This window comes from Ahaetulla prasina, chromosome 2 (genome assembly GCF_028640845.1).
Source record: "Ahaetulla prasina isolate Xishuangbanna chromosome 2, ASM2864084v1, whole genome shotgun sequence".
Taxonomy (NCBI): domain Eukaryota; kingdom Metazoa; phylum Chordata; class Lepidosauria; order Squamata; family Colubridae; genus Ahaetulla; species Ahaetulla prasina.
In genome coordinates, this window is record NC_080540.1 from 260,667,335 (window position 1) to 260,692,303 (window position 24,969).

The following is a 24,969-nucleotide window of genomic DNA, read 5'->3' on the forward strand; positions in this document are numbered from 1 at the left end:
TGTTCTTATTCTTAGCAGTGAATTCTGTAGGACACATGGGTATAGCAAAGGCAGATAATCTGATTCTCATTTTTCCTACTTTACTGTAAAGTGTTATGTGAAATCCTTGATTGACCAAAACTATCATGAGAAATAGGAGAAATAAATATGTATGTATGGGCACAACTGGTGATGATCAAGTTTTGCAGTCTAGAGATTGGTGTGAAATAGTAGTGGTATATTAAAGAATAGAATTGAAACAAATATTTTTACTTTAATCAAATAAACGAACTTTATATTCCTTCCTTTTACTTTTAACAATCTTGATTTTTAGTACTTTCAGATGAAGTGCTAGAACTTGATTTCTTTTCATGTTTTCTTGTCCCTTCTCACAAAATTCCTCAAAATTTTAACATGTCTCTTTTGTAAACCCACTAAGGGAAAATTATCCAGGCCGCTCTCCTGGTTTGTTATTTATATATCCATTTTAATTATTAAGACATCAGCAGAGTTTCATTTGTATGTCCAGCATAGCATCTTTTTACATATCATTCTTGTAGCCTGTCATTCTTAAATCCACTTTCAGATCATGCTCAATCTTGGAAGGTTAAACTTTTTACTCTTTTATTATATCCTTTAACTGTAATCTATCTATAGAGGCAAACAGTCTTCAAAAGAAACAAGCCCATTGTTCAAAAATATCCTTCAATCTTTATTCTGTATTAGTATGTCAAATCAATTTAACTTCTTTAATTGCAATCTTTAGTTTCTTCTAATTCCTTCTAATATCCAACCTTCAAAGTCTTATCTTATCATTTTTTCTAGAGGGAATTCAAAACAAAAGCATTTTTTCCACAAGAAGACTTCTTTCAGTTAGTTCCAAAATCTTATTTAAAATCCATCTGCACCCTTAGTCTGTTTGTAACTTGCCAAAATCAGTCACCTTTTTGCTGTTTTTACTCCTCCTTCCCATTTTTTTTGGAGTCTTGAAAGCTGTATTTAAAACTTACTTTGGTAAAGATTTTTTTTGCTAAAGAGTTTTTGGTAAAAACTTATAGGTGTTTTCAGACTTGTCGATCCAAAGATTTCTAATTTATAAATAGCTGTATAAATAACTGTATATCAGTATTACTAAAACATAATCTAAATTAACAATAGATAGTATACTCTTTAAGGTTTCCCATCTGCAATGTACATTTGCAGTTTAGAGCTAAAATAGTATATCCAAATTACTGTATTCTCTTCCATAGAAACCCTACACAACTAAATCATTTTGGGGAAGGTAGAGCAATTGTCTAAGGTAGCAGTTTTGTTCCTCTGACTTCTTTAAAGTTGGCTTTTTTCACTTCAGGTGATTTTTAAAAAGCAAAGCTGACTGTTGGGGGCGAGTTATTGGCCCCGATGGAAAGGGTGCGCAACTTGGGCATTCTCCTGGATGGACGGCTGTCTTTTGAAGATCATTTGACGGCCGTCTCCAGGAGAGCTTTTTACCAGGTTCACCTGGTCCGCCAGTTGTGCCCCTTCCTAGACTAGGATGCCTTATGCACGGTCACTCATGCGCTCGCGACATCTCGCTTGGATTACTGCAACGCTCTCTACATGGGGCTCCCCTTGAAGGGCATCCGGAGGCTTCAGTTGGTTCAGAATGCAGCTGTGCGGGTGATAGAGGGAGCCCCTCGTGGCTCCCATGTTACACCACTCCTGCGTAGACTGCACTGGCTACCTGTGGCCTTTCGGGTGCGCTTCAAGGTTTTGGTAACTATCTTTAAAGCGCTCCATGGCATAGGGCCGGGTTATTTACGGGACCGCCTACTGCCACCGATCGCCTCCCACCGACCCGTATGCTCTCACAGAGAGGGACTCCTTAGGGTGCCGTCCGCCAGGCAGTGCCGACACCCAGAGGAAGGGCTTTCTCTGTGGGGGCTCCCACCCTCTGGAACGAGCTTCCCCCAGGGCTTCGACAACTTCCTGACCTCCGAACCTTCCGCCGCAAGCTTAAGACACATCTATTTATTTGCGCAGGGCTAGCCTAGGGTTTTAGTTTTAAATTTAGTTTTTAATGGGGTTGTATATTATTTTATTTTAGTGATATTTTTAATTGGGCCTAATTAATAAGTTTTTTAATAGTTGTTTTTACTTGTATTATTCACATGTTTTTATCTGGCTGTGAACCGCCCTGAGTCCTTCGGGAGATAGGGCAGTATAAAAATTCGAATAAATAAATAAATAAAATAAATAAATTAAATTATTAAGCTTTTGGTGTTTATTTCATATAGTCCATAGTGACATATTGTTTCTGTAGCTTTCAGATTGTATTGCTTGGTGTGGTGAGTTTTGGGTTATGTGCGTGGCCCACATGCATGTACTCTACTGATGCCCTTCTGCAGAGTGCAGATGCCATTGTGCAAATATATATGAACATACACACCCAGCTACTATGCAGATCACTGTGCAACTGTTCTAGAATTGGTAACTAAACATGGAATCAGGTACTGCGTCAATCTAAGAAAATACAGAATTCTGAAAGCACATTTTACATGGACTTTTATCATGGAGATTAGATTAGATTAGATTAGATTAGATTAGATTAGATTAGATTAACAGAGTTGTAAGGGACCTTGTAGGTCATCTAGTCCAACCACCTGCCCAAGTAGGAGATCTTACACCATTTCTGACAAATGGCAGTCCAATCTCTTCTTGAAATCCTCCAGTGATTAAGCTCCCACAACTTCTGAAGGCACGTTGTTCCATTGGTTGATTGTTCTGTCAGAAAATTTCTCATTTCTAGGTTGACTCTCTTCTTGATCAGTTTCCATCCATTATTACTTGTCTGGCCTTCAGGTGCCTTGGAAAATAGCTTGACCCCTTCCTCTCTGTGGCATATATATATTTTCTGTATTTTTCAGAGTATAAGACGCTCCAGACTATAAGACGCACCTACCTTTTTTTGGGAGGAAAACAAGAAAAAAAAATCTGCCCTTGCCTCTCCCTCCTAGCAATTTGCCTCCTTGAAGCAAACAGCCCGTTTCAGTTTCATTTTCAGCACAGCCTGATTAGCATAAACGCTGATTGTCGGTTGGATTGGTCTCCCGACCACAGCTGTTTCAGACTGCAAGCATTGCCATACCCTATTGCAGCCTCCCTGCGCCCCATTTTCTGCCTCTGTGCGTCTATTCTGGCCTCTGCGCACCCCATTTTCTATCCATTCCAGGCGGTGGGGATCGGAATGGGCCAAAAATGGGGTGCCCGGAGGCTAAAAACGGGGTGCCCGGAGGCTGAAAATGGGGTGTGTGGAGCCGGCAATAGGCAATGGCAATCCCTGCAGCTGGAAACAGCTGATGGTCGGGAGGCCAATCCAACCGACAATCAGCTGCTTCTGCTAATCAGGTTGTGCTAAAGCTGAAACTGAAACAGGCTGCTTGCTGTTTGCTGCAAGGAGGCAAATTGCTGAGAGGCAGAGGCCAAAGGGTGGGAGCCGGCGGGTGGGTGGGGCTACATTCGATGTATAAGATGCACCCAAATTTTCACCCTCTTTAAGGGGGGGGGATGCATCTTGTACTCCAAAAAATACAGTAACATAAAATATAAGGCTTATTACATTTTCAGAATTACTATCTACGTATATCCAGCTAAATCTTTAACTATACAGTCCATACAGATAAGAATATTGACTTGAACATCTCTTATAATTTATTTTCTATTTCTGTTTTTCACATAGTATTGCTATTTACAGTATTCACATATGTACAGCATATAGAACATGATTTTGTTCTTTAATCATAAAATAAAATAATTACAGAATGTAATTCCACCCAAACTCATGATATTTTATCTGATTCATATGAGTACAAGATTTAGGCATATGTACATTATAGGCATATGTGCCTATAAATTATGACAAAATTAATTCTACAATTTGTATGAAAATAAAATTGTCTGGGATAAATTTTCAGAGTTATGATTGTTCTTTTAATCATAAACCAAGTATTCCATATTGTCAGTAAGATTTGGACCAAATTATTACTTATTTGGACAGCAAATTTAATTTAATCTTTGAACATGCTAATATAATCCTAAATAAGGTATGTGCCAGTTATAGATTTAATAGACTTATCTGAAAGTCACATTGTTAATTTGGAATAATATAAATTGAAAGCTGGCAGTTCAACTCACAGAGCCAGGATTTTAAAATGAACAGATTCATTTAACTTGAGCTGGTATATGATCAGATTTTGCCAGCTAATGCTGCCAAAATAATGTAATATATTTTGGATATGCTAATAAAGACATTTCTGCTATGGACATCTCTGGAGCTTTCAATACTAAGTTCTGCTTTTTATGTAAATGAAAATAGCTTCTTGGCATCAGTTTCTTATATTTCTGGATTTCTTTAAACATAATAATGCAATTACATCTAAGAAGCATGCAAATTATACTTGATATGCCCCTAGGTTTTCATTTTAGAATCAAATTTTTATCACTCAAGTAGTGATAGACATTTTCAGCAAGTATAGAAAACTGCTACTGAAGATGGAGCTCTTACTGAATTGAACTCTCTTATGATTATTTATAACTGGATAAACAGCTTGTCATATAAGGAGTATCTCAGTGACATATTTGTGTTACTCAATTTCACAAATACTTAAATGTTTTATTTTATTTTTTAAATGTTTTATTTATAGTTTATGTTTTATGTAAAACAGGAAACTTATTAAGATAAATACCGTATATACTCGAATATAAGCCGATCCGAGTATAAGCCGAGGTCCCCAATTTTACCCCAAAAACTGGGGTAAACTGGGGACTCGAGTATAAGCCGAGGGTGGGAAATGAGGCACCTACCGGTTGGGGAAACCCTCCCTCAGCTGAGAAGGCTGGGGGCTCCCCGCCCGCCTCTCACTGCACCGGCAGGGCTTCAGTCCGGTAAAATGTGAAAAAAAGAAAAAAAAAAACTCGAGTATAAGCCGTATATACTCGAGTATAAGCCGAGGGGCTTAAAAAAAAACAAAACTTGAGTATAAGCCGTATAGACCCGAGTATAAGCCGAGGGGACGTTTTTCAGCACAAAAAATGTGCTGAAAAACTCGGCTTATACTCGAGTATATACGGTACTTCAAATTAAGTTTGTGATCTCAAAATATCTGAGTCATAAATTCATATTATGTTTATTAGACGTGTGCGATTCATTCTTTGTGATACAACATGGAGTAGAAAAAGAACTCTGCCTGTTAAATTAATGTATTTCATGTGAAATTATTGAAGAAGTGACATATCTGTCTGCATTTTCTGACTTTTCTTATTTGCTGCTTTTCTGCTGCACCCTTTTCTCAATTTTCATGGGCTCATTGAGCAAGTACCTCCTACTCTAAATTAACATGCAAGATATTTGTGTGAAATCTAGTTTTCATTTAATCAGATGCCCAGAGTCATTTTGTAGGGAAGATGGGAAGCATAAAAGTTTAATTTAATTTAATAAATAAATAAAATATATTTAATACATTTATTAAAATAAGTAGATACATGCACATAGTATCATTCCAAGTCTGTCCATTACCAAAACAATAGACAGGTGGAAATTGTCCATTCCATCCAAGAGGGAGCGTTACTTCAATCCCTGTACATAGAGCAGGCTTCAAAAGAGGAGCACAAGATTGAACATTGCAGTGTAAACAGAACTTGAAACAAAGCAGTCACTGAAATTATTTTGTAATGAGCTTTTTAGCTTCTTCTTCATAAATCAGAAATTATTCCATCTTGGTTCCTTTGTATTCTTCTATCTGTTCAATCCAGCTTGCCCAGGAGAAGTCTGGCAGGTTATATACAAGTATGGCTTTGTTGTTCTGCCTTGACAGCAACGAATTAAATAAGTGAGAAAATATATGCATTATTAATAAATTGGTAAAATGAGTACCCAGAAGATTATATCTCTCACAACTATGCTGGTGTAGCTAACATTGCAAAGGTCAGAAGCAAGTGAAGTCGAGCAGTGTGCAGAATAATAATGCTAAACATGGACACTTAGCTGACTCCTGTGCAGAGTTGGCTGGCTGGCTGATTCTGGAATGAGTAACCTTTGCTTAATAATGGCAACTCAGCAAAGAAATGCATGGATATAAGTTTTTTTAGTATTTATATAGCCTCCTCTCTATATTGAGACATAAGTGTCTAAGACATCTCTCCTGTCTGTAATTACTGTAGGGATAAGAGACTTCTAGTGCACAGTCAGAGATATAGAGAGCTCAGAATCTATTATGTGTTTGCTGACAGGCACCAAAACACAGAGGAACAAATTCTGCTCTATTTTGTTTACGTTCCTTTTTATAATATTTAGTAGTTGCTCTATACGCTAATAAATAGATTCAGAAGAGAACCTGAACATAATAAAATTGAGAAATTTACAGAATGAAATATTCTGAGTGTGTTTTTTTAAGTACACATCAGTGTGCTAGACTTGTAAAAAAAATAGTTGTACAAAAATATAAGAAAATTATATGCTCAGTAATAACCTAACAATTGTAATATGTTCCTATATAATAACAATATTTTTTTTATTCCAGTGTGGCTAACATAAATACCTCATATATTTAATTTCAGATGGGAGATGAAAGAGAAAGAAACTCTGAAAGAGGAAGAAAGAGCGATGGTAGAGGAATTACAAAAAAAATATCTCACACCACTTTCTCTTGCTTCAGAAGATAAGGAATAACAGAGAATTTGATAAGAATATCTTTTAGTTATGCATTATTTTTGTCAAAGAAATAGATTTTTCTGAAAGATGGCATTGCAAAAGAAACACAACCCCAACTATATAATTTGTACATTTTCTATTTTATGCAAGGAACTGCTGCATCTTATATTTTATAAATGTGTTTTGATTATTTTCTACTAATATTTTGTCAGATACAAAATGAGAAGTTTTAACAATTGTTAATATAAAGGTAAATTATATATAGTGCACAGCATAATATACTAAAATCTACAGTAGAATCCAAACATACTTTAAATCTGTTATATATACTGTTTTTGGAACATTTAGAAAGCATATCTTAAACATGAAGCCTTTCCTTGTATCTTCTATACTAACTCTTAGATAAATATTAGATAAATAAATAAATAAATAAAACTATTATATGGTTCTTTTCTGGATATTTTCTAGATAGCTGCATATGTGTTAGAAGCAAAAGTAAAAATGACAGATGAATTGCTTTGCTTGATTTACTGCCATTACCATTACAATAGCGACCAAGTGATAAAAAGTAATTTTTTGATCAATCCTCACATTTACAACCTTCACTGATCTGTAAAGCAAAGATAAAGTACAAACATAAACGCAGTTTCACTTAGGAACTGCTTCATTTAGCAACTAAGTTGCTGATCCCGCTTGTAGTTCCTAAACAAGGACTGCCAGCATAGTTACATTCACACATATAACTTCTTTCTTTTTACATATAGTCCTCAACATGCAACCATTCGTTTAAACCATTCAAAGTTGCAACTGTACTGAAAAAAGTTATTTCCAGCTGGTCTTCACTCTTATGACCATCGCAGTATCTCCATGGTCAGCTGATCAAAATTTGGTTGCTTTACAACCATTTTATTTATTTTATTTTATTTATTTATTATATTTGTATACCGCCCTTCTCCCGAAGGACTCAGGGCGGTTCACAGCCAATAAAAAACACAATACATAGAATACAAATTAAAAACTATATAAAAAACTGATTCAATAACGGCCTAAAAATTTAGATACAATTTAAAACCCCATTTAAAACCCCCAATTAAAACCCATAAATTTAAAAAACTAACCCAGTCCTGCGCAGATGAATAAATGCGTTTTAAGCTCGTGACGAAAGGTTCGGAGGTCCGGAAGTTGACGGAGTCCCGGGGGGAGTTCGTTCCAGAGGGCGGGAGCCCCCACAAATACACAGATGTATTTATAATGGTTGCAGCATCTCAGGGTCATGTGATCACCATTTGTGACCTTCCCAGATAGCTTCTAACACGGAAAGACAATGGGGATGGACAAATTCATTTAACAACCATGTGATTCACTTAACTCTAGTGATTCACTTAACAACTGCAGTGATTCACTTAACAACTGTGATAAAAAAGGGTGGTAAAGTTGACTTTGACTCAATTATGATCCTAATTGTGGTCATAAGTCAAGGACTACATCTTGTGTCTGTCTATGTGTATTTTTTCTGTATTTTTTTAAAGAAGAGCACAAAGGATAAAACTGAGAAAATATCACAAGCTACCTTTTTGTCATATTGAAGTAATATGCATTTCAGAGACTACAAGGATGTACATCTCATAATTGGAGGAAATTCTTGCTTATGGACTGTCTTTGTAGAAAGGTAGCGGCTAGACACACTTTGGTTTTATTCAAACGGAGATTTGATTTTTCTTCTTACGAGAAACCAACACTTTGGAATAATTCTTATTTGATAATGGCTACTATTGGCATTTAAGAGAATCATCAAAATCAGCTACTAAATAACAATTTTAAAACTATCAACACTCTACAAAATGTATATTATTTACATAGAAATGGCAGTTAAAACTCTACACTGCTCAGCCTTGATATCCTTCTTCCTTAGAAATTGCAGAGATTTTAAAGTTATTGGAGATGGCCTTTATGGAACTCTAAGCCAATAATTGATTATTAACTTAAATATTTCAGATATATATTCGAATAATCTCCTGGAAATTTGGAATATCAAATTGGAGTATCCTATACAACCAAATGAAAGGCTCCCAGTTTTAAAGAATATAGGTAGTCTTTGGTTAATAATGGCAATTGTGACAGGGGTTTCGATGACTAAGAAATACTGTCAATAAAGAGCGATGTCCCATGACTGCGCCACTTAGCGATGGAAATTACAGCAGTTCTATATAGGAACTGCAGCAATATTTTAGCTTCAAAAAGTTTCAAAGCAGTTGGCGCATTCTATGTGTTTCTGGATAAAAAGACTGAAATCCTCCTGAAGTCTCTTGAGCATTGGGATAATATCAGACATAAAAGTATAAATTCTCTGAATTGGGAAGCAGAAAACCCAAGTACTCAAAACAAGATTGTTATTCTATTTTGTTATTTGAATTGAACAGAATTTTTTGAAGTCCCTCAGAAATTGCACACACATCATTTTCTCAAGGTATATTTATAATGAATGTTCCCTACAGAAGTGAACCTGTGCTCCCACAGATCTCTAAAGACTTTCCAGGTTGAGATAGTATGAAACAGAATGTGCATGAAGCAATATATACATCCATTAGCCAGTTTGGAGGATGAAAATTCCCAAATAAAAACCACTTAAAGCCATAAAAAAACATGTTCTGCAGAAGATCACTTCTACAATTTGATGGGAGCAGGAGAGGGGTGCCTTTTTGAGTAACTGTTTTTAGTAACAAGGAGTGCCTTCGATTAATGTTTCTAGTTTTTTGAAGTAACCCACAAAAATATGAAATTCTGATAAAGACTGGTCCAAACTGGCCAGAGACAAGAATTACTCAGAGTTGAACTTTAATCATCTGAAAACTCACACCTACTGAATGTGTAATTGGTCATTAACAAGATCATGCTAAGAATATAATGGAATATTATATGAACTACATATAAAGTTACTGAAAAAGCACATTATATCACAGATGTGTCAAATTATGCTGACCAGTGGATGAACACATTCAAAACCCAGTATGTATGAGCAGTGATATTTTCTTTAGAAGGGGCCTCTCTTGAATCCGGGGGGGGGGATTTCTCTTTTATTTATGCAAAAATAAATATTAATATACCTTTCCAGCTCAAATCCTATTTTGGCAAAGCCACACCAAGCTAAGGACCTTTAACAAATTTTCCTAGAATTATAGCCTCTTTGCAGCCTCCGTACTTAAGATTACCAGATCTCCGGGTCAGATGGCAAAGTCATGTCATCAGAATCTTGGGAAGGCCAGGTGACTTTTCTCCTGGGTCCTGTCACATGATATTCCTTTGTGGATGGGACCCACGTCTCCATTCAGAAGGGATATGATTGGAGAGGGGTGGTCCCTCACATAACCCAGCTCATGACATGTAGGGCTTTACAGATCATTACCAGTATCTTGAATTGAACCTGGAAGCAAACTGATAGCCAAAGTAGCTTGCAGAGTAGAAGTGTAACCTTTGCTGATATACAGGCACATATAACTGCCGATGCGACTATAGTTTGTACCAGCTGAAACTTCTAGATGTTAGTAAGGCAGTAGTGTAGTATTTGTTACAGTAATCCATGTGGGAGGTGATCAGGGCATGAGTTACTGGTGTAGGAATTGATGCAACTGGTGCACAATCTGAAGTCATGCAAAGGGCAAAGACTATCTAGCCACAACTGCCATCTGCTCATTTCGTTAAGAGTCATGAGTCCAAAAGACTCTGGATTGTGCACTTCACACAATGCCTACAAAGGACCTCACCCAGCAGTCAAGTAATGTTAAATAGGAGTGGAGAAAGAACATGTGGCATCACACAACATGAAGTAACACCTCAGAACTCAGCATGTTTCATTCCTAGTTCTTTCTGAATTCATCCACTATTACTGAATCCGCTTGTCAGCTTCACTTTACACTGTATTCTGATTTGCAAGTGTTGACTATTCAATAAGCCGCGGCTATGCAAACTATGATTCGGTTTATCTAAGTCTTCTCTGATCTGGGCTGCAAAAATGCGGCTGACCGCCAGACGGCAGTAAAAAAAACCCCCAGGCCTGCCTTTGCCATTTCGCTGCCGCCTAATGCCTGACAGCGTTTCTGCAATCCCAGATTCCACAGCCCAAGATTTCGGACGCCGCGTGAACTCAGCCGAGAGGACAGCACTTCCGATCCCCGATGCATCAGTTCTACGGTCAGTCACTTTTTTTTTTTTTCCTGGGATAACGAATGGAAAGATCGAAGGCCTCATTCCGCACCTACAGAAAACACGCGTGACATTCAAACGCCACTCAGCCCCAGCCCTCCAGAGCAGGATGCTGCCGGGGAGGGGATATCCGCGCAGGGGAGGTGGGGGGGGGGGAGGGAACCGCGAGCAAGAGCGCGGAAAGCGCGAACTTTCCGACGCCCCGGCTTGATTCGGTTCGCGTCACCGGAACCGGAAGTGGGATTGGGGGAGGAACGGAAGGGGCGGGACAAGCCAAAGCCAAACAGTAAAGAGGAGAAGCGGCGGTGCGTCTCTCGGTAACAGTTTTGGCCCCGCCCCCTTTCCCGGAACTGCAGGTACGTGTAGCCGCTGCGCTTTGCTTTTTGCGTACGCCGACGGCAGGCATGGCCCCTTTCCCCTCGGCTCCGGCGACGACAAGCCCTCCCGACCCCCCCTCCTCACCCCCACCCCATTCTCAGGTGCGCGTGTTGAGAGTGAGGAGGGAGGGGCGGTGCAGGAGAAGGAACCTTCCCTCCACTCCTGCTCTGCGTCCTTGGCCTTAAACGTGCCTGGGAAGCGGAGGGCTCCCCTACCGGCGCTATCGACGGGCACGGCTCGGCTGTGGTTACCTGCCACAGGAGGAGCGGAGGGGAAACCCCTGGGGCGGGGACGGCCCCGTGTCCCTTTTTGAGGTGGGGCTGTGGGGGGGGGGTCGCCTGTCACGAACAGGAAGTACAAGCGGGCGTATCCTGGAGAACCGACGCAACTGCTTGTCCTTCCCCACTTGGCCGGGCGCCTTTTCTAGATGCTTTTTTTTTCGGGGTCTCTTGAGAGATCGAACCTGACCTCTCAGGTGCTTCCGAGGAGCGTCCTTTTTTAAAACTAGGCACTTAAAAAGAGACGACTCGGCTTGAAAAAGAAAGAAAGAAAAGCTGCCTACCTGGATTGGGGGGCGTCTGATCAATTTTTGTTGTCCTCAATACGGGCAAGCGTTGTGTTTGAAGCCGAACTGGAGGTTTCAAAAGTGCCAGAATGATCTGCGTTTCCTGCAGAATAAATAACACCTTGAGATCAGTCACTTACAAGGTTCACCGACGTGGGTTTTTGTTTTTTTTTAGTACTAGATCTCCCAAAGTCCCTCACTGAGGTCATATTCGTCAACGTAAATTAAGGATGGTGTAATAAAGTATTCTGTTCCTAATTCAGCTTGCAAAATGGTAATAAAAACTAGGGTAATTATCTTCTGCACTAATATTAGTGCTGTTGCTATGGAAACCAGTTGTAATTCTGCAGGATTAGAACAGATATGTTTACCATTGTTTACTTAATCTAATAGTTGGGATTCACAAATAATGCAGTCTGGTTGATTGACCCTATTCTAAAAGTAGGTTGTGCAAATTGAGCTGTCCATGTTGTAAAAAAAAACTATAGCTCTAAGTGGAATGTAGGTTTGAATGCATCATTGAAAACTACTGAATTATGCTTTTTTTCTTCAGTATGCCAATAGAGAACAAAGAACATTCCATTCTATAATGCCACATAATCATTTTATCTAGTACATTTTTCTCCAGCCTGGCACCCTTCATAGTTATTGGATTGTATTCTTGTGAACCCAGACATTACTTTTAGCATCTGTGATGATAACAGATCGTAGATTCCCATTATTAACTTAACAACTGCTGTGATTCATTTAACAGCTGTGTTAAGAAAGGTTGTAAAATGGGGCAAAATTCACTTAATAACTGTCTCACTTAGCAGCAAAAATTATTTGGGGTCTTAAGTCGAGGACTACCTGTATATGTGTTGTTGTAACAACAGGACACAACAGTGTAACAGCGTAAAATACAACAAAGCAAAATAAGGAAATGGAATGCTGGTGTATAAATGTTAACGCCTTTTCCTATGAGGCACTGGTAATATTAATCAGATATTGAGGAGAAGCTTTTATGTTTTTTTATAGTACAGTAATAGTATCAGGATGAATATTTACATAACTATTCTTCAGTTTCATCTTTATTGCCATCTCTTTCAAGAAGCATATCTGATGTTCTAACTCTTCCACGGTCCCCAGAGAAAATAGAGAAAAGTCTGGTACACTGGTTTCCAGTGGTATAAACCAGTTTATACCATTTTTTCCATTTGGAAAAAATAAAACTTTGCAAGGTGGAGTTCTTGCAGTCTTTCTATTTTCTTATAATGCCCCAAAGTACAAGGTGTAATGGAAAGTTACCCTACATAGATCCACATATAAGTAGCAGGGGTGCATCTTCATTGATGTTCCAATTCCTTTGGAATTGAAAAACTTAAGGATAATACACTCACTGTGCATTGGGCAGTTGCTAAAACGGTGGATCAAAGTGTGTTCCTGTAAGGCAGGGTGTCATTTGCTTATTTCTACCATGTTTCTCCAAAAAGAAGGCCACTTATTTTCTTTTGACCCCCGAAAAAACGGCTAGGCCTTCTTTTTGGAGGATTCTAATTATTGACTCATCTTGTGGCAGTGGCACTGACAGCCCCCGCCAGCAGGAGTCCGCTGCTGGCCCATTTCTTTGGCTGCTTGCTGCCACAATAAGCAATCGGGAAACAATATCAATATAAATCATAAGGATACAAGCAACAAGGTTACAGTCATTCAATCATAAGCCATCATAAGTGGAAGGAGATGGGTGGTAAAAACGATGAGAAGATTAATAGTAGTGCAGACTTAGTAAATAATTTGACAGTGTTGAGGGAATTATTTGTTTAGTGATGGCATTTGGGAAAAAACTGTTCTTGTGTCTAGTTGTTTGGTGTGCAGTGCTCTATACCGTCGTTTTGAGGGTAGGAATTGAAACAGTTTATGTCCAGGATGTGAGGGGTCTATAAATATTTTCACAGCCCTCTTTTTGACTCGTGCTGTATACAGTTCCTCAATGGAAGGCAGGTTGGTAGCAGTTGCAGTTCTAATTATCCTCTGAAGTCTGTGTCTGTCTTGTTGAGTTGCAGAACCAAATCAGACAGTTACAGATGTGCAGATGACAGACTAAGTAATTCCTCTGTAGAACTGGATCAGCAGCTCCTTGGGCAGTTTGAGCTTTCTGAGTTGGCGCAGAAAGAACATTCTTTGGATTAATGTATCTGAAATGATATACACTAATACAGTGTTATGTGAAGTTTGCTTATTCACACATACCTTTCGCTTGTACAACTTCATTAAAATTGCTCTGAATAGTCAATTAGAAGTTACCATATTAACATTCTCTAATATACTTTTCCATCTTTAATACATTGTGAAATGCATAAACATTTTCTCAGTATCTATTTATCACTTAGTATTGATGTTTAAATAGTGTATCAAAATGTAAGAAATTGTCAGCTTCCTTTTTTAGAATACATTCATTTTAAAAGCAATTCATTTTTTATCTGCCTCGAGTCGCAAAGTATATTATTGTTTTATAAAGAGTTTGTTGGAAGCCTTTAACTATAGATATGGTCATTGTTGGGTGTGATCTGACTTATTATTTATATTGTTTAAATCCTGAAACCCTTAAACAGCTTCCAGAAATTTTAATTCAAAATCTTATACACATTAAAACAACACTAATAAAATGAGAAAATAAGATGTATCTTATAATCTCATAAAAACCAAGATATAAGCATACATATACATGCATTTATAATTCAGATGAAACTTGTTGAAATTCAGTGTAACAGAGCTAAAAGAAAAGTACTGTATAATGAAGTTAGTGTTCCAGATTTTTATTCTTATTAAAATTGTTGAAATGCATATATTTGCTACAAAAATCTTAATGTTTGTTAGTACATAACAATGTGAACATTTATTTTCACTCCTGAACATAATTAAAACTTCACACAAGGCAAGATTAAAAATGAACATTTATTATCCCTACTGAAAATGTGTTATCATAAAAGCTTGAACCCAATATTGAAAAAATAGTTTCTGGCAAAAAAATGCAAAGTTTCTCACAAAGATTTTGACTCTTGTGATGGTGACATGTTTTGAAATGCACATTTATGCACATTTTTATAGGTAGCTCTTTGGTTATCACAACAGTTGGGACCTATAGTGCTGTTACTAAGCAATGTGGTTGTGAGGTGCAATATCACTTGACTGCACTGCTTAGCAATAGCAATGCCACCAGTCCCAGGTACCATCATGTCGGGACCATGGGGTTGTTAAGAGGGAAGAGCCAGGTTTAATAGTCTTTGGGAATGACCTTGGGAGATGGAGCAAAGAATGCTGTCTAGGAACAGTCAAATAATAGACAGCATAGTCGGCAACTGCATAATTTATTTATTTTATTTATTGATTGATTGATTTTGATTTTTATACCGCCCTTCTCCCGGAGGACTCAGGGCGGTGTACAGCCAAGTAAAAATTCAATATATAAACATTAAAAGAAGTTAAAAAGAAATATTATACTGTGGCCGAAATTTTAAAACCATTTAAAATCTTAAAACATAAATACCCCAATAAAATTTCAATCCAGTCCCGCTTGAATAAATAGGTGCGTTTTCAGCTCACGCCGAAAGGTCCGAAGATCAGGCAATTGACGTAAACCGGAGGGAAGTTCATTCCAGAGCGTAGGAGCTCCAACAGAGAAGGCGCTCTCTGTGTGAGCGTACGGGTCGGTGGGAGGCACAAGGTAACAGCAGGCAGTCCCGTAAGTACCCGGGTCCTAAGCCATGGAGCGCTTTAAAGGTAGAAACCAAAATCTTGAAGCGCACCCGAAAGACCACAGGAAGCCAGTGCAAGCTGCGCAGGATTGGTGTTACATGGGAGCAACGAGTTGCCCCTACTATTACCCGCAGCTGCATTCTGACTAGCTGCAGCCTCCGGTGCACTTCAAGGGCAGCCCCATGTAGAGAGCATTGCAATAGTCCAAGTGGAAGTGACAAGGGCATGAGTGACCGTGCATAAGGCATCCCAGTCAAGAAAGGCGCAACTGGCGCACCAAGCGTGCTGGTGGAAGGCCCTCTCTGTGTGAGCGCACGGGTCGGTGGGAGGCACAAGGTAACAGCAGGCAGTCCCGTAAGTACCGGGTCCTAAGCCATGGAGCGCTTTAAAGGTGGTAACCAAAATCTTGAAGCGCACCGAAGACCACAGGAAGCCAGTGCAAGCTGCGCAGGATTGGTGTTACATGGGAGCAACGAGTTCTTCAGTCGTGCCGTGGGCAAGATCCTCAGGGAACGGCCCAAGCTCCGTCCGGAACCTCTCAGGGTCCATCAGGCGCCTGGGACGGAACCAACGCATTGGCTCCGTCTCCCTGCAGTGGTGAGCGGAGGTCTGAAAGTCCAGGCGAAGGAGAAAATGATCCGACCATGACACCGTCATTCCGGTTCCGTCATTAAATCTCTAATGGGGAAAGCAAGAGGCTTCCCTAATTTCTCATGCTGTAAAAGTGATGGTGAGAGGATTGTACTTTCAGACTTGCAAGATTCTATTAACATAACTTTAGAATAAAGTAGAATTAGCTTATCTGTTTGTGTTTCCTTCCTGATTTACCTTGTGAGGTTGCTAGTAGGAGTCCTAGACTAGGAATGCGGGGTGGGGGCTGCTACAGGTGATGCTAAGAGCAGGTGGGCTAGTGAGGACTGCAGATGGGTGCTACAGAGTGAAGCTGGGCCAGCAAGGACTGTAGGTAGGTGCTGAGGAGCTGGCAAATTCTGTGGGTGGGTGGTTGCTGGTTCTCAAGGAGTATTGTAATCTAATTTGTCCTTTTTTTAAACCTTCTTTAGCCTTCCTGTTGATAGTTTTCTATTAGTATGAATGCATATTGAATTTGGGGGAGGAAGAAGATACTGGTAATCTAGATGTACCAGGAAAAGATAGCTAACATTTGAGAATAAGCACTGCAGATCTGTGGACTTAAAAATGATTGAGAATCAAGCAGATTTAATCTGATATGTCAGGAAAAGCGACTACAGAGGCAGAAAAATTACAATGATGAGTAATTTTTTTTGAAGTAGTAGGTTGTAGTAGGTTGTAGTAGGTTGTAGTAGGTTGTAGTAGGTTGTAGTAGGTTGTAGTAGGTTGTAGTAGGTTGTAGTAGGTTGTAGTAGGTTGTAGTAGGTTGTAGTAGGTTGTAGTAGGTTGTAGTAGGTTGTAGTAGGTTGTAGTAGGTTGTAGTAGGTTGTAGTAGGTTGTAGTAGGTTGTAGTAGGTTGTAGTAGGTTGTAGTAGGTTGTAGTAGGTTGTAGTAGGTTGTAGTAGGTTGTAGTAGGTTGTAGTAGGTTGTAGTAGGTTGTAGTAGGTTGTAGTAGGTTGTAGTAGGTTGTAGTAGGTTGTAGTAGGTTGTAGTAGGTTGTAGTAGGTTGTAGTAGGTTGTAGTAGGTTGTAGTAGGTTGTAGTAGGTTGTAGTAGGTTGTAGTAGGTTGTAGTAGGTTGTAGTAGGTTGTAGTAGGTTGTAGTAGGTTGTAGTAGGTTGTAGTAGGTTGTAGTAGGTTGTAGTAGGTTGTAGTAGGTTGTAGTAGGTTGTAGTAGGTTGTAGTAGGTTGTAGTAGGTTGTAGTAGGTTGTAGTAGGTTGTAGTAGGTTGTAGTAGGTTGTAGTAGGTTGTAGTAGGTTGTAGTAGGTTGTAGTAGGTTGTAGTAGGTTGTAGTAGGTTGTAGTAGGTTGTACATTTATAATTCCCCGGAGCCAGCCTCGTGTCACTTCCTGAGTAGCCAGCACCAGCCAGGAAGGACACGGGTCCAGTAAACATGTCGCATGTAGCCTCCCCAGTAACCTGTCCACGTCCTCGAGAGCCACAGTCTCAAACTCATCCCAAATAACCTCAACAAGACGTGCCTCTGCCATCCCACTTGGATCATCGCAATTTTGGTCTAGACTATCCTGAAGCTGAACGATTTTATCGTATAGATAACCATTAAACTCCTCAGCACGTCCCTGTAGGGGGTCATCCCGCCCCTCCTGATGAAGGAGGGAGCAAGTCACCCGGAACAGGGTGGCCGGGCGGTTATCTGCCGATGCAATGAGGGTGGAAACGTAGGAACGTTTCGCCTCCCTCATTGCCACTAGGTAGGTCTTAGTAAAAGATCTCACTAGTGTCCGATCAGCCTCGGAACGGCTAGACCTCCAGGTACTCTCTAGGCGTCTTCTCCGGCGTTTCATCTCCCTCAGCTCCTCAGAGAACCAAGGAGCCAAGTGAGATCAGAGGCCGCAAAGGCACGACACGGTCCAAAGCCCCCGTCGCGGCCCGCTCCCAGGCCGCAACGAGTTCTTCAGTCGTGCCGTGGGCAAGATCCTCTCAGGGTCCATCAGGCGCCTGGGACGGAACCAACGCATTGGCTCCGTCTCCCTGCGGTGGTGAGCGGCGGTCTGAAAGTCCAGGCGAAGGAGAAAATGATCCGACCATGACACCGGTTCCGTCATTAAATCTCTAATGGGGAAAGCAAGAGGCTTCCCTAATTTCTCATGCTGTAAAAGTGATGGTGAGAGGATTGTACTTTCAGACTTGCAAGATTCTATTAACATAACTTTAGAATAAAGTAGAATTAGCTTATCTGTTTGTGTTTCCTTCCTGATTTACCTTGTGAGGTTGCTAGTAGGAGTCCTAGACTAGGAATGCGGGGTGGGGGCTGCTACAGGTGATGCTAAGAGCAGGTGGGCTAGTGAGGACTGCAGATGGGTGCTACAGAGTGAAGCTGGGCCAGCAAGGACTGTAGGTAGGTGCTGAGGAGCTGGCAAATTCTGTGGGTGGGTGGTTGCTGGTTCTCAAGGAGTATTGTAATCTAATTTGTCCTTTTTTTAAACCTTCTTTAGCCTTCCTGTTGATAGTTTTCTATTAGTATGAATGCATATTGAATTTGGGGGAGGAAGAAGATACTGGTAATCTAGATGTACCAGGAAAAGATAGCTAACATTTGAGAATAAGCACTGCAGATCTGTGGACTTAAAAATGATTGAGAATCAAGCAGATTTAATCTGATATGTCAGGAAAAGCGACTACAGAGGCAGAAAAATTACAATGATGAGTAATTTTTTTTGAAGTAGTAGGTTGTAGTAGGTTGTAAATTATATTGATGTGAGAAAAATGAAAAGTGAGGTTGTAAAACTTGAAGCTGTTGTAATCCCAGTCATAGTAGACCCTCAAACTCTAGATATTAGATTACAGATTAACAATTATTTCTGTGTTACTTCTAGTATATTATATGATCATCATATTTGATTAAGAGGTTTCTTAAAAATGAATTATTTTTGAATTATGAATTAAGACCTGTGGTGGCGCAGTGATTAGAATGCAGTACTGCAGGCCACTTCTACTGATTACCAGCTGCCAGAAATTTGGCAGTTCGAATCTCACCGGCTTAAGGTTGACTCAGCCTTCCATCCTTCTGAGGTCAGTAAAATGAGGACCCAGATTGTTGGGGGCAATATGCTAACTGTAAACTGCTTAGAGAGGGCTGTAAAGCACTGTGAAGCAGTATATAAGTCTTAAGTGCTATTGCTATTGCTATTCCTATTATATGCTTAAGAAATGAAGACAGATGACCAAGGACAGAGAATTTTGGGGAATGGGATAAAAATTCATGCTGACTGTTACTGATTTTTTTGAAAAAACTGCAAAAGCTTTAGCAAATATGGAGAGCACAGGCAACTGAGTGTATTTGCAAAGCAAATTGGGAATGGAAAAGAAAGTGCAAAAGCAATCCCTTAAATTAAGAATTATTGTTAGGGAGGATATCTAGAATTATATGCCTATGAGATACATTTTATGACAGATGTTGGAAATATTTTTTCTTGAGTCATATTATTTGTTTATTTAGCAACACTTCTAGCCCATTCCATTCCATTCTAGCACCTTTTTTTCAGATAATGCTGATTTTAAAAAAACTTCGATTTCTGTAATGATTTTTCCTAGTCAGGATATTTCAGGAAAATAAATTCAGCATTTCTAATTTATATTTTTTTTTCAGGTTATCACCTCAAGATTGATGCATGTTTTCATCATTGCCTTAAGCTTGCTGAGAGTTTGGATAAACATGGCGCAACTCCAACAAGGAGGTCCTGATGAAAAAGAGAAGACTACAGCATTAAAGGGTACAAATTAATTTGGAACTTCTCCTCCATAGGCACTCCGTAGACTGTGTTCTGATGAACTATAATTTTGTGGTTAGTAAAACAGGTGAGCAAGTGCAAATGATACAACCCACATTTCTTGGCTGCAATAAACCTCTTACATATATCCATAATCCAGAATTTTTTATTCTTTGCTTCCAAAAAAGATATATCAGCATGCAACAGGATTGCTGTTAGCTGTGATAGAGATGCCAGTTGGATCCCCTTGATGGCAAAATCCTATTATGGAAAGAAAAATGCTACAACTTACGCATGTTAGTCAACACACAGAAGGAACAAAGTAGTATGCAGGAAAAGCTTTAAAAAGTAAACAAACATACCATAATTGTTTGCAAAAGTTGATACTGAATTAATGTAATAATAATTTCAAACTTATTTCTGTGGAAGGACATACAAAATTCCACAATGGCAGCCTGGTTGAATTAGATTTCTCTCCCTTTCTCTCTCTATTGGGAGGAACTGTTGCTTATTTGGTTCACTTTTAGATTTATATAACTTTTAATCTGATACAGTTTGGGATTTTGAATCCTAATCCCTGCTGAACTCTCTTCAACATGCCTGTTTTTCTTCCTCTGAACATAAACTGGAATACTATATCCCATTTTATATGCTGTTTTTAGTCTTCAGAAATAGAGTGCCATATAAACTGTCAATCAATGTATGCTATCCTGAATTATGTAGAAAACTGACAGGACACAAATATAATCAATATGCTCCTTGGAGGCAGTATTCACACGATGGCTTCAGACATTTTCACTCTGTAGGAGGCAGGACAATTGAATCTCCTCACTCTTACAATGCTGTCTTCTTTTGCACTTTCCCTCAATCAATTTAGGTGCAAGTTCTGCCTCATGTATTATTGTTATTATTACAATGGATTTGTATCACTACTGCTTATCTTTGTTTTGTCCAGAGAGAAAGAGAGTATGTATGTGTGTGTGTGTGTGTGTGTGTGTGTGTGTGTGTATGTATGTATAAAATTGAAGTTAGGTGGTAAATATTTACATAGATTTGTTTGAATAGCCTTCCAAGAATAATTCAAACGTGCTTAGTGGTTTACTCATTTAGGAAAACACATTTCTCATCTCCAAAATTACTGTGGGTGGCTTGCAAATTTAAAAAGATAAGCATTACAATGTGGGTGGGGGGGAATCATAGTTTTTGAAGGAGAGTATTCCATAACGTTGGAATGGCCATAGAAAAAATCTGTGATTCTTTTCCTAGCCAGTAGGTGTTAAATTGGGATAAAATCAATCTGTAAACACATATTTAAAGAACATCCTAACTCTTTCCCAAAAAGAGAAAAGTAATGTTTCTTAAATCAATTCAAATTTAAATGTTCAGCATAAAAGAAAGCTTTGAAAAATAACAAAAATACAGAAGTGAAAGATTTTTGCCCCAGCTCCTGCAAATCTAGCAGTTCAAAAGCATGCAAATGCAAGTAGATAAATAGGTACCACTTTGATGGAAGATGATAATGTTTTGTGTGCCTTGGCATCTAGTCATGCTGGCCACATGACCATAGAAGTGTCTTTGGAAAATGCTGGCTTCCTCAGCTAAGAAACGGAGATGAACACTGACCCCTAGAGTTGGATATGATTGGACAAGGGAAACCTTTTCCTTTATTTTTAATATTGAAGTATCTTTTATTGCTTTTGTTAGTCATAGATTCATGGATTTGTCAAGTCAGAAGGGATCTTGGAAGTATTCTAGACCAGCTTTCTGCCAAAATAGGACTCCTCAAACATCCTAGTCAAATTGTTGTTCAACCTTTGTTTGAAAATCTCCAGTTATGGCGCACTAGCAGCTTCAGATGGCTGTTATTATGTTGCTTTACAGCTATCACAATCAACAAATTCCTTAGCTTTCTCTAAAACTACCATCAGTTGTTTTTTGTAAATTGAAAATAAATCCAAACTCTCTTCCCTGTGATAACATTTCAAGAATTGGAGAACTATTATCATGTTTTCCCTTACCTTTCTTTGCTATCAGTTATTTTAACCCTTCTTCATAGAATTTATCTTCCAAGATCCTCACATTTAAGAGCATACTGTTGCTCTTCACTGTTGATTCAGCCCAAGACTGCACTTGCTCCTTTGACAGGTACAGCACAGTGCTAACTCATCCTTAATCTGTTGAAATCCTCCTAACAAGTACTACTGAGAAGTGAGGTGCTGTTTGTTCTATACATGTGCATTTTTTTTAATCTAGTTGAGTGCAAAAGTTAACATTTCTCACGATTGCATAGGATTTTGTTGAATAGGATACAATATTCAAGTCTATCAAGACCTTTTTGAACCCTGAGTGTGATGTGATCTCTGCAGATTTGCTGAGTATCCCTCCTATTTCTTCATCTAAGTCATAAAAGTATTGAAGAGCAGTGGGCCCAAGTTGAAACCTTTCCATGTACACATAAATCCATTAAGGAGCATGTATTATGCATGATTGTTTAACCAACTGTGAATCCATCTGGTAATAGGACCATTATTCCATTTTATTAAGAGGCTGTGGCCTAATCCTATCTCAACCCTTACTGAAGTTGTGAAGCTTAGGTGTATTATATCCATATAATATAATCCATATAATAATTTTTTGGTTTACTAATCTCATTACATTAATCCAAAGAGATTGTTTATTTTTCACATTTTTGAACAGCCGAGAATTCTTTGACAGGTCCTGCAATGTATCTTCCCAGCCTCACCAGTTGAAATGGGCTAATGTAAGTCACAAGCTTTGAATTGGACCCAGAAGCAAACTGGCATCCAACACAGCTCATAGAATAGAAGTGTTACAGGATCCCTTCTTAGGGTGTCTAAAATTACCTGTGTGGCCACATTTTGTACCAGCTGAAGCTTGCGAATACTTTTCAAGGTTAGCTCCATGTAAAATACATTGCACTAGTCTAAATAGGAAAGGACCAGGGTATGATTGACTAATGAAAACCTCCATATCCAGAAAAGGGCATTCAGTTTCCCATCCAGGCCGCCATAACCTCCAGGCACCATGATAAAATGTCCACTGCAAATTTTAATGCACCTGGGATGGAGACATATAACCGGCTATCATCACCATACTGATGATACTTCATCCCATAGTGATGGGGGATCTCATACAGAAGTTTCATGTAGGTGTTAAAAAGGAGTGGAGAACACAGAACCCTGTGGCACCCCACAAAACTGGATCTCCCTTTTAACATTGATTGGGACCAACCTCAGAGGAAGGAGGTGAACCAGCACATAACTGTGCCACCCACACCCAACTCCCAAAGTCAGCCAAAAAAAATACCATGGTTGATGGTAATGAAAGAAGATGCACTACCTCCACCCTGCTCCTGCCAGAGATTATCCATGAGTGTGACGATTGTTGTTTCAGTCCCATATCTGGACGTGAAACCTGACTGATAAAGGTCCAGATAATCTATTTCTTGTAGGATCCTCTGAAGGGGCAATGTCAGCATCTTCTCCACCACCTTCCCAAAAAATGGGAGATGGGAGAGTAGACAAAAATTATCCAGAATGGTAAGATTCAGCGACGGCTTCTTGAGAGGGGGCACAGCAACACTAAAGGAGCTGGAAAACTCTGTCTAACAAGGATGAATTCATCAACACTTGGATACATCCACAGGACACCTCAGGTCCAACAGAATCAAACCATTCCCAGATAACTGGGTAAATCTGCTCCCTGGGCATCTCCACAGTACTTGCACTGTGCTTCACATTCAACTGGGAATGAATCAGAGTGATTTTATCCTCCAGAAGCATGGAAAATTCTTCCACATGGCCCTTCAAATGGGCCTCTGGGCTCATTTTCCTGAGAACTGTCTGGGTAACCCAAAACAGGACCACTGGGTGGCATTCTGTGGATGCAATAACAGCGGAGAAGTATTGTGATTTGTTGAACATGATCTATTGTTAACCAAACCAAGCTGGCTTCTAATAAATATATTGTTGTTTTCAAGTACTTGCAATATTTTCTTGATTTTTTTTCCTCCAATGTATTCAAAGCACTGAGATGTTCTCTGTTCCTTGCCTGTTTTGACCTGCATTTCCCTTGTCTCCCCACCCCCAATGCTGCATCTTCTGGCAAGTTGTGCCAGTTTTTCCTTTTGCAAAAAAGACAGATGCAAAAGATGACCTTAGTGTGTGGTCATTTATTTGAAGAATAAACTCTGGCTGGTCATGAGATTGGATAAAAATGAAACTACCGTATATACTCGAATATAAGCCGATCCGAGTATAAGCCGAGGTCCCCAATTTTACCCCAAAAACTGGGGTAAACTGGGGACTCGAGTATAAGCCGAGGGTGGGAAATGAGGCACCTACCGGTTGAAACCCTCCCTCAGCTGAGAAGGCTGGCGGCTCCCCCGCCCCGCCCTCTCACTGCACCGGCAGGGCTTCCCCGCACCGTCCGGTAAAATGTGAAAAAAAGAAAAAAAAAAAAACCTCGAGTATAAGCCGTATATACTCGAGTATAAGCCGAGGGGCTTAAAAAAAAAAAAAACTCGAGTATAAGCCGTATAGACCCGAGTATAAGCCGAGGGGACGTTTTTCAGCACAAAAAACGTGCTGAAAAACTCGGCTTATACTCGAGTATATACGGTAAGTCAGGTCTCTGTAAAACTAATCATACTGGTACTACCGTAGTATATTTCTTGAAATTCCAGCATTTGTAAATATACCAAATTAAGTTTTTAATTAAGGGGAATTCTTCTAAAGTAACCCAGTAGTCTCAAAAAATTGAATGTGGGTTGAAAAAGAAAATTGGGACATTTGAATTCGCAGCCTCAAAATCTTTTTCAGTGTTGGTAGCCTGAAAAAAAACATAACTTGATGGAACTCTGTAGGAACAATATATTGTCAATATTTTTATAGTTTTATTAAACTTAAATGTTTTATGTATATGGGAAGTTGTGGAATATGTTTATGATAAACTAGCAATTCTTTTAAAATCACTATTTTTGTTAAAAGTAATAACTTTGAGGTCTACAGAAAGACTATCTTCTTCCCCACCATTTTTCCCCAG

The 24,969-nt window shown here is 39.2% G+C and overlaps 2 protein-coding genes and 1 long non-coding RNA gene across 6 annotated transcripts in view; 2 read left to right on the top strand and 1 right to left on the bottom strand.

The window, feature by feature from the left end:
* The window catches only part of KIAA0825 (KIAA0825 ortholog), a 182,353-nt gene extending 175,299 nt beyond the window's left edge, over window positions 1-7,054 (top strand). For both annotated transcript variants that reach the window (XM_058168192.1, XM_058168196.1), the window contains one exon: window positions 6,574-7,054. In XM_058168192.1, the coding sequence (XP_058024175.1) occupies window positions 6,574-6,685 (112 nt within the window). In that variant the 3' untranslated portion in view covers window positions 6,686-7,054. The remainder of the gene's footprint in view (window positions 1-6,573) is intronic.
* On the bottom strand, window positions 5,434-10,979 carry LOC131190803 (uncharacterized). Its single transcript, XR_009153320.1, has 3 exons — window positions 9,877-10,979; window positions 7,786-7,975; window positions 5,434-5,819 (listed from the first exon to the last, which is right to left on the bottom strand). It is a non-coding gene; the product is annotated as an uncharacterized LOC131190803 (long non-coding RNA).
* A 140-nt stretch (window positions 10,980-11,119) lies between these two features.
* The window catches only part of FAM172A (family with sequence similarity 172 member A), a 244,694-nt gene continuing 230,844 nt past the window's right edge, over window positions 11,120-24,969 (top strand). The window contains exons 1-3 of one of the 3 annotated variants that reach the window (XM_058168211.1): window positions 11,199-11,223; window positions 19,785-19,993; window positions 20,094-20,253. Coding sequence is in view for 2 of the 3 variants with exons in the window: in XM_058168209.1 (XP_058024192.1) it covers window positions 19,803-19,908 (106 nt within the window). In the remaining variant the exon portion in view is untranslated. Of the gene's footprint in view, window positions 11,224-19,784; window positions 19,994-20,093; window positions 20,254-24,969 lie in introns of all 3 variants that reach the window. The other 2 variants (XM_058168209.1, XM_058168210.1) reach the window with 2 other exon arrangements.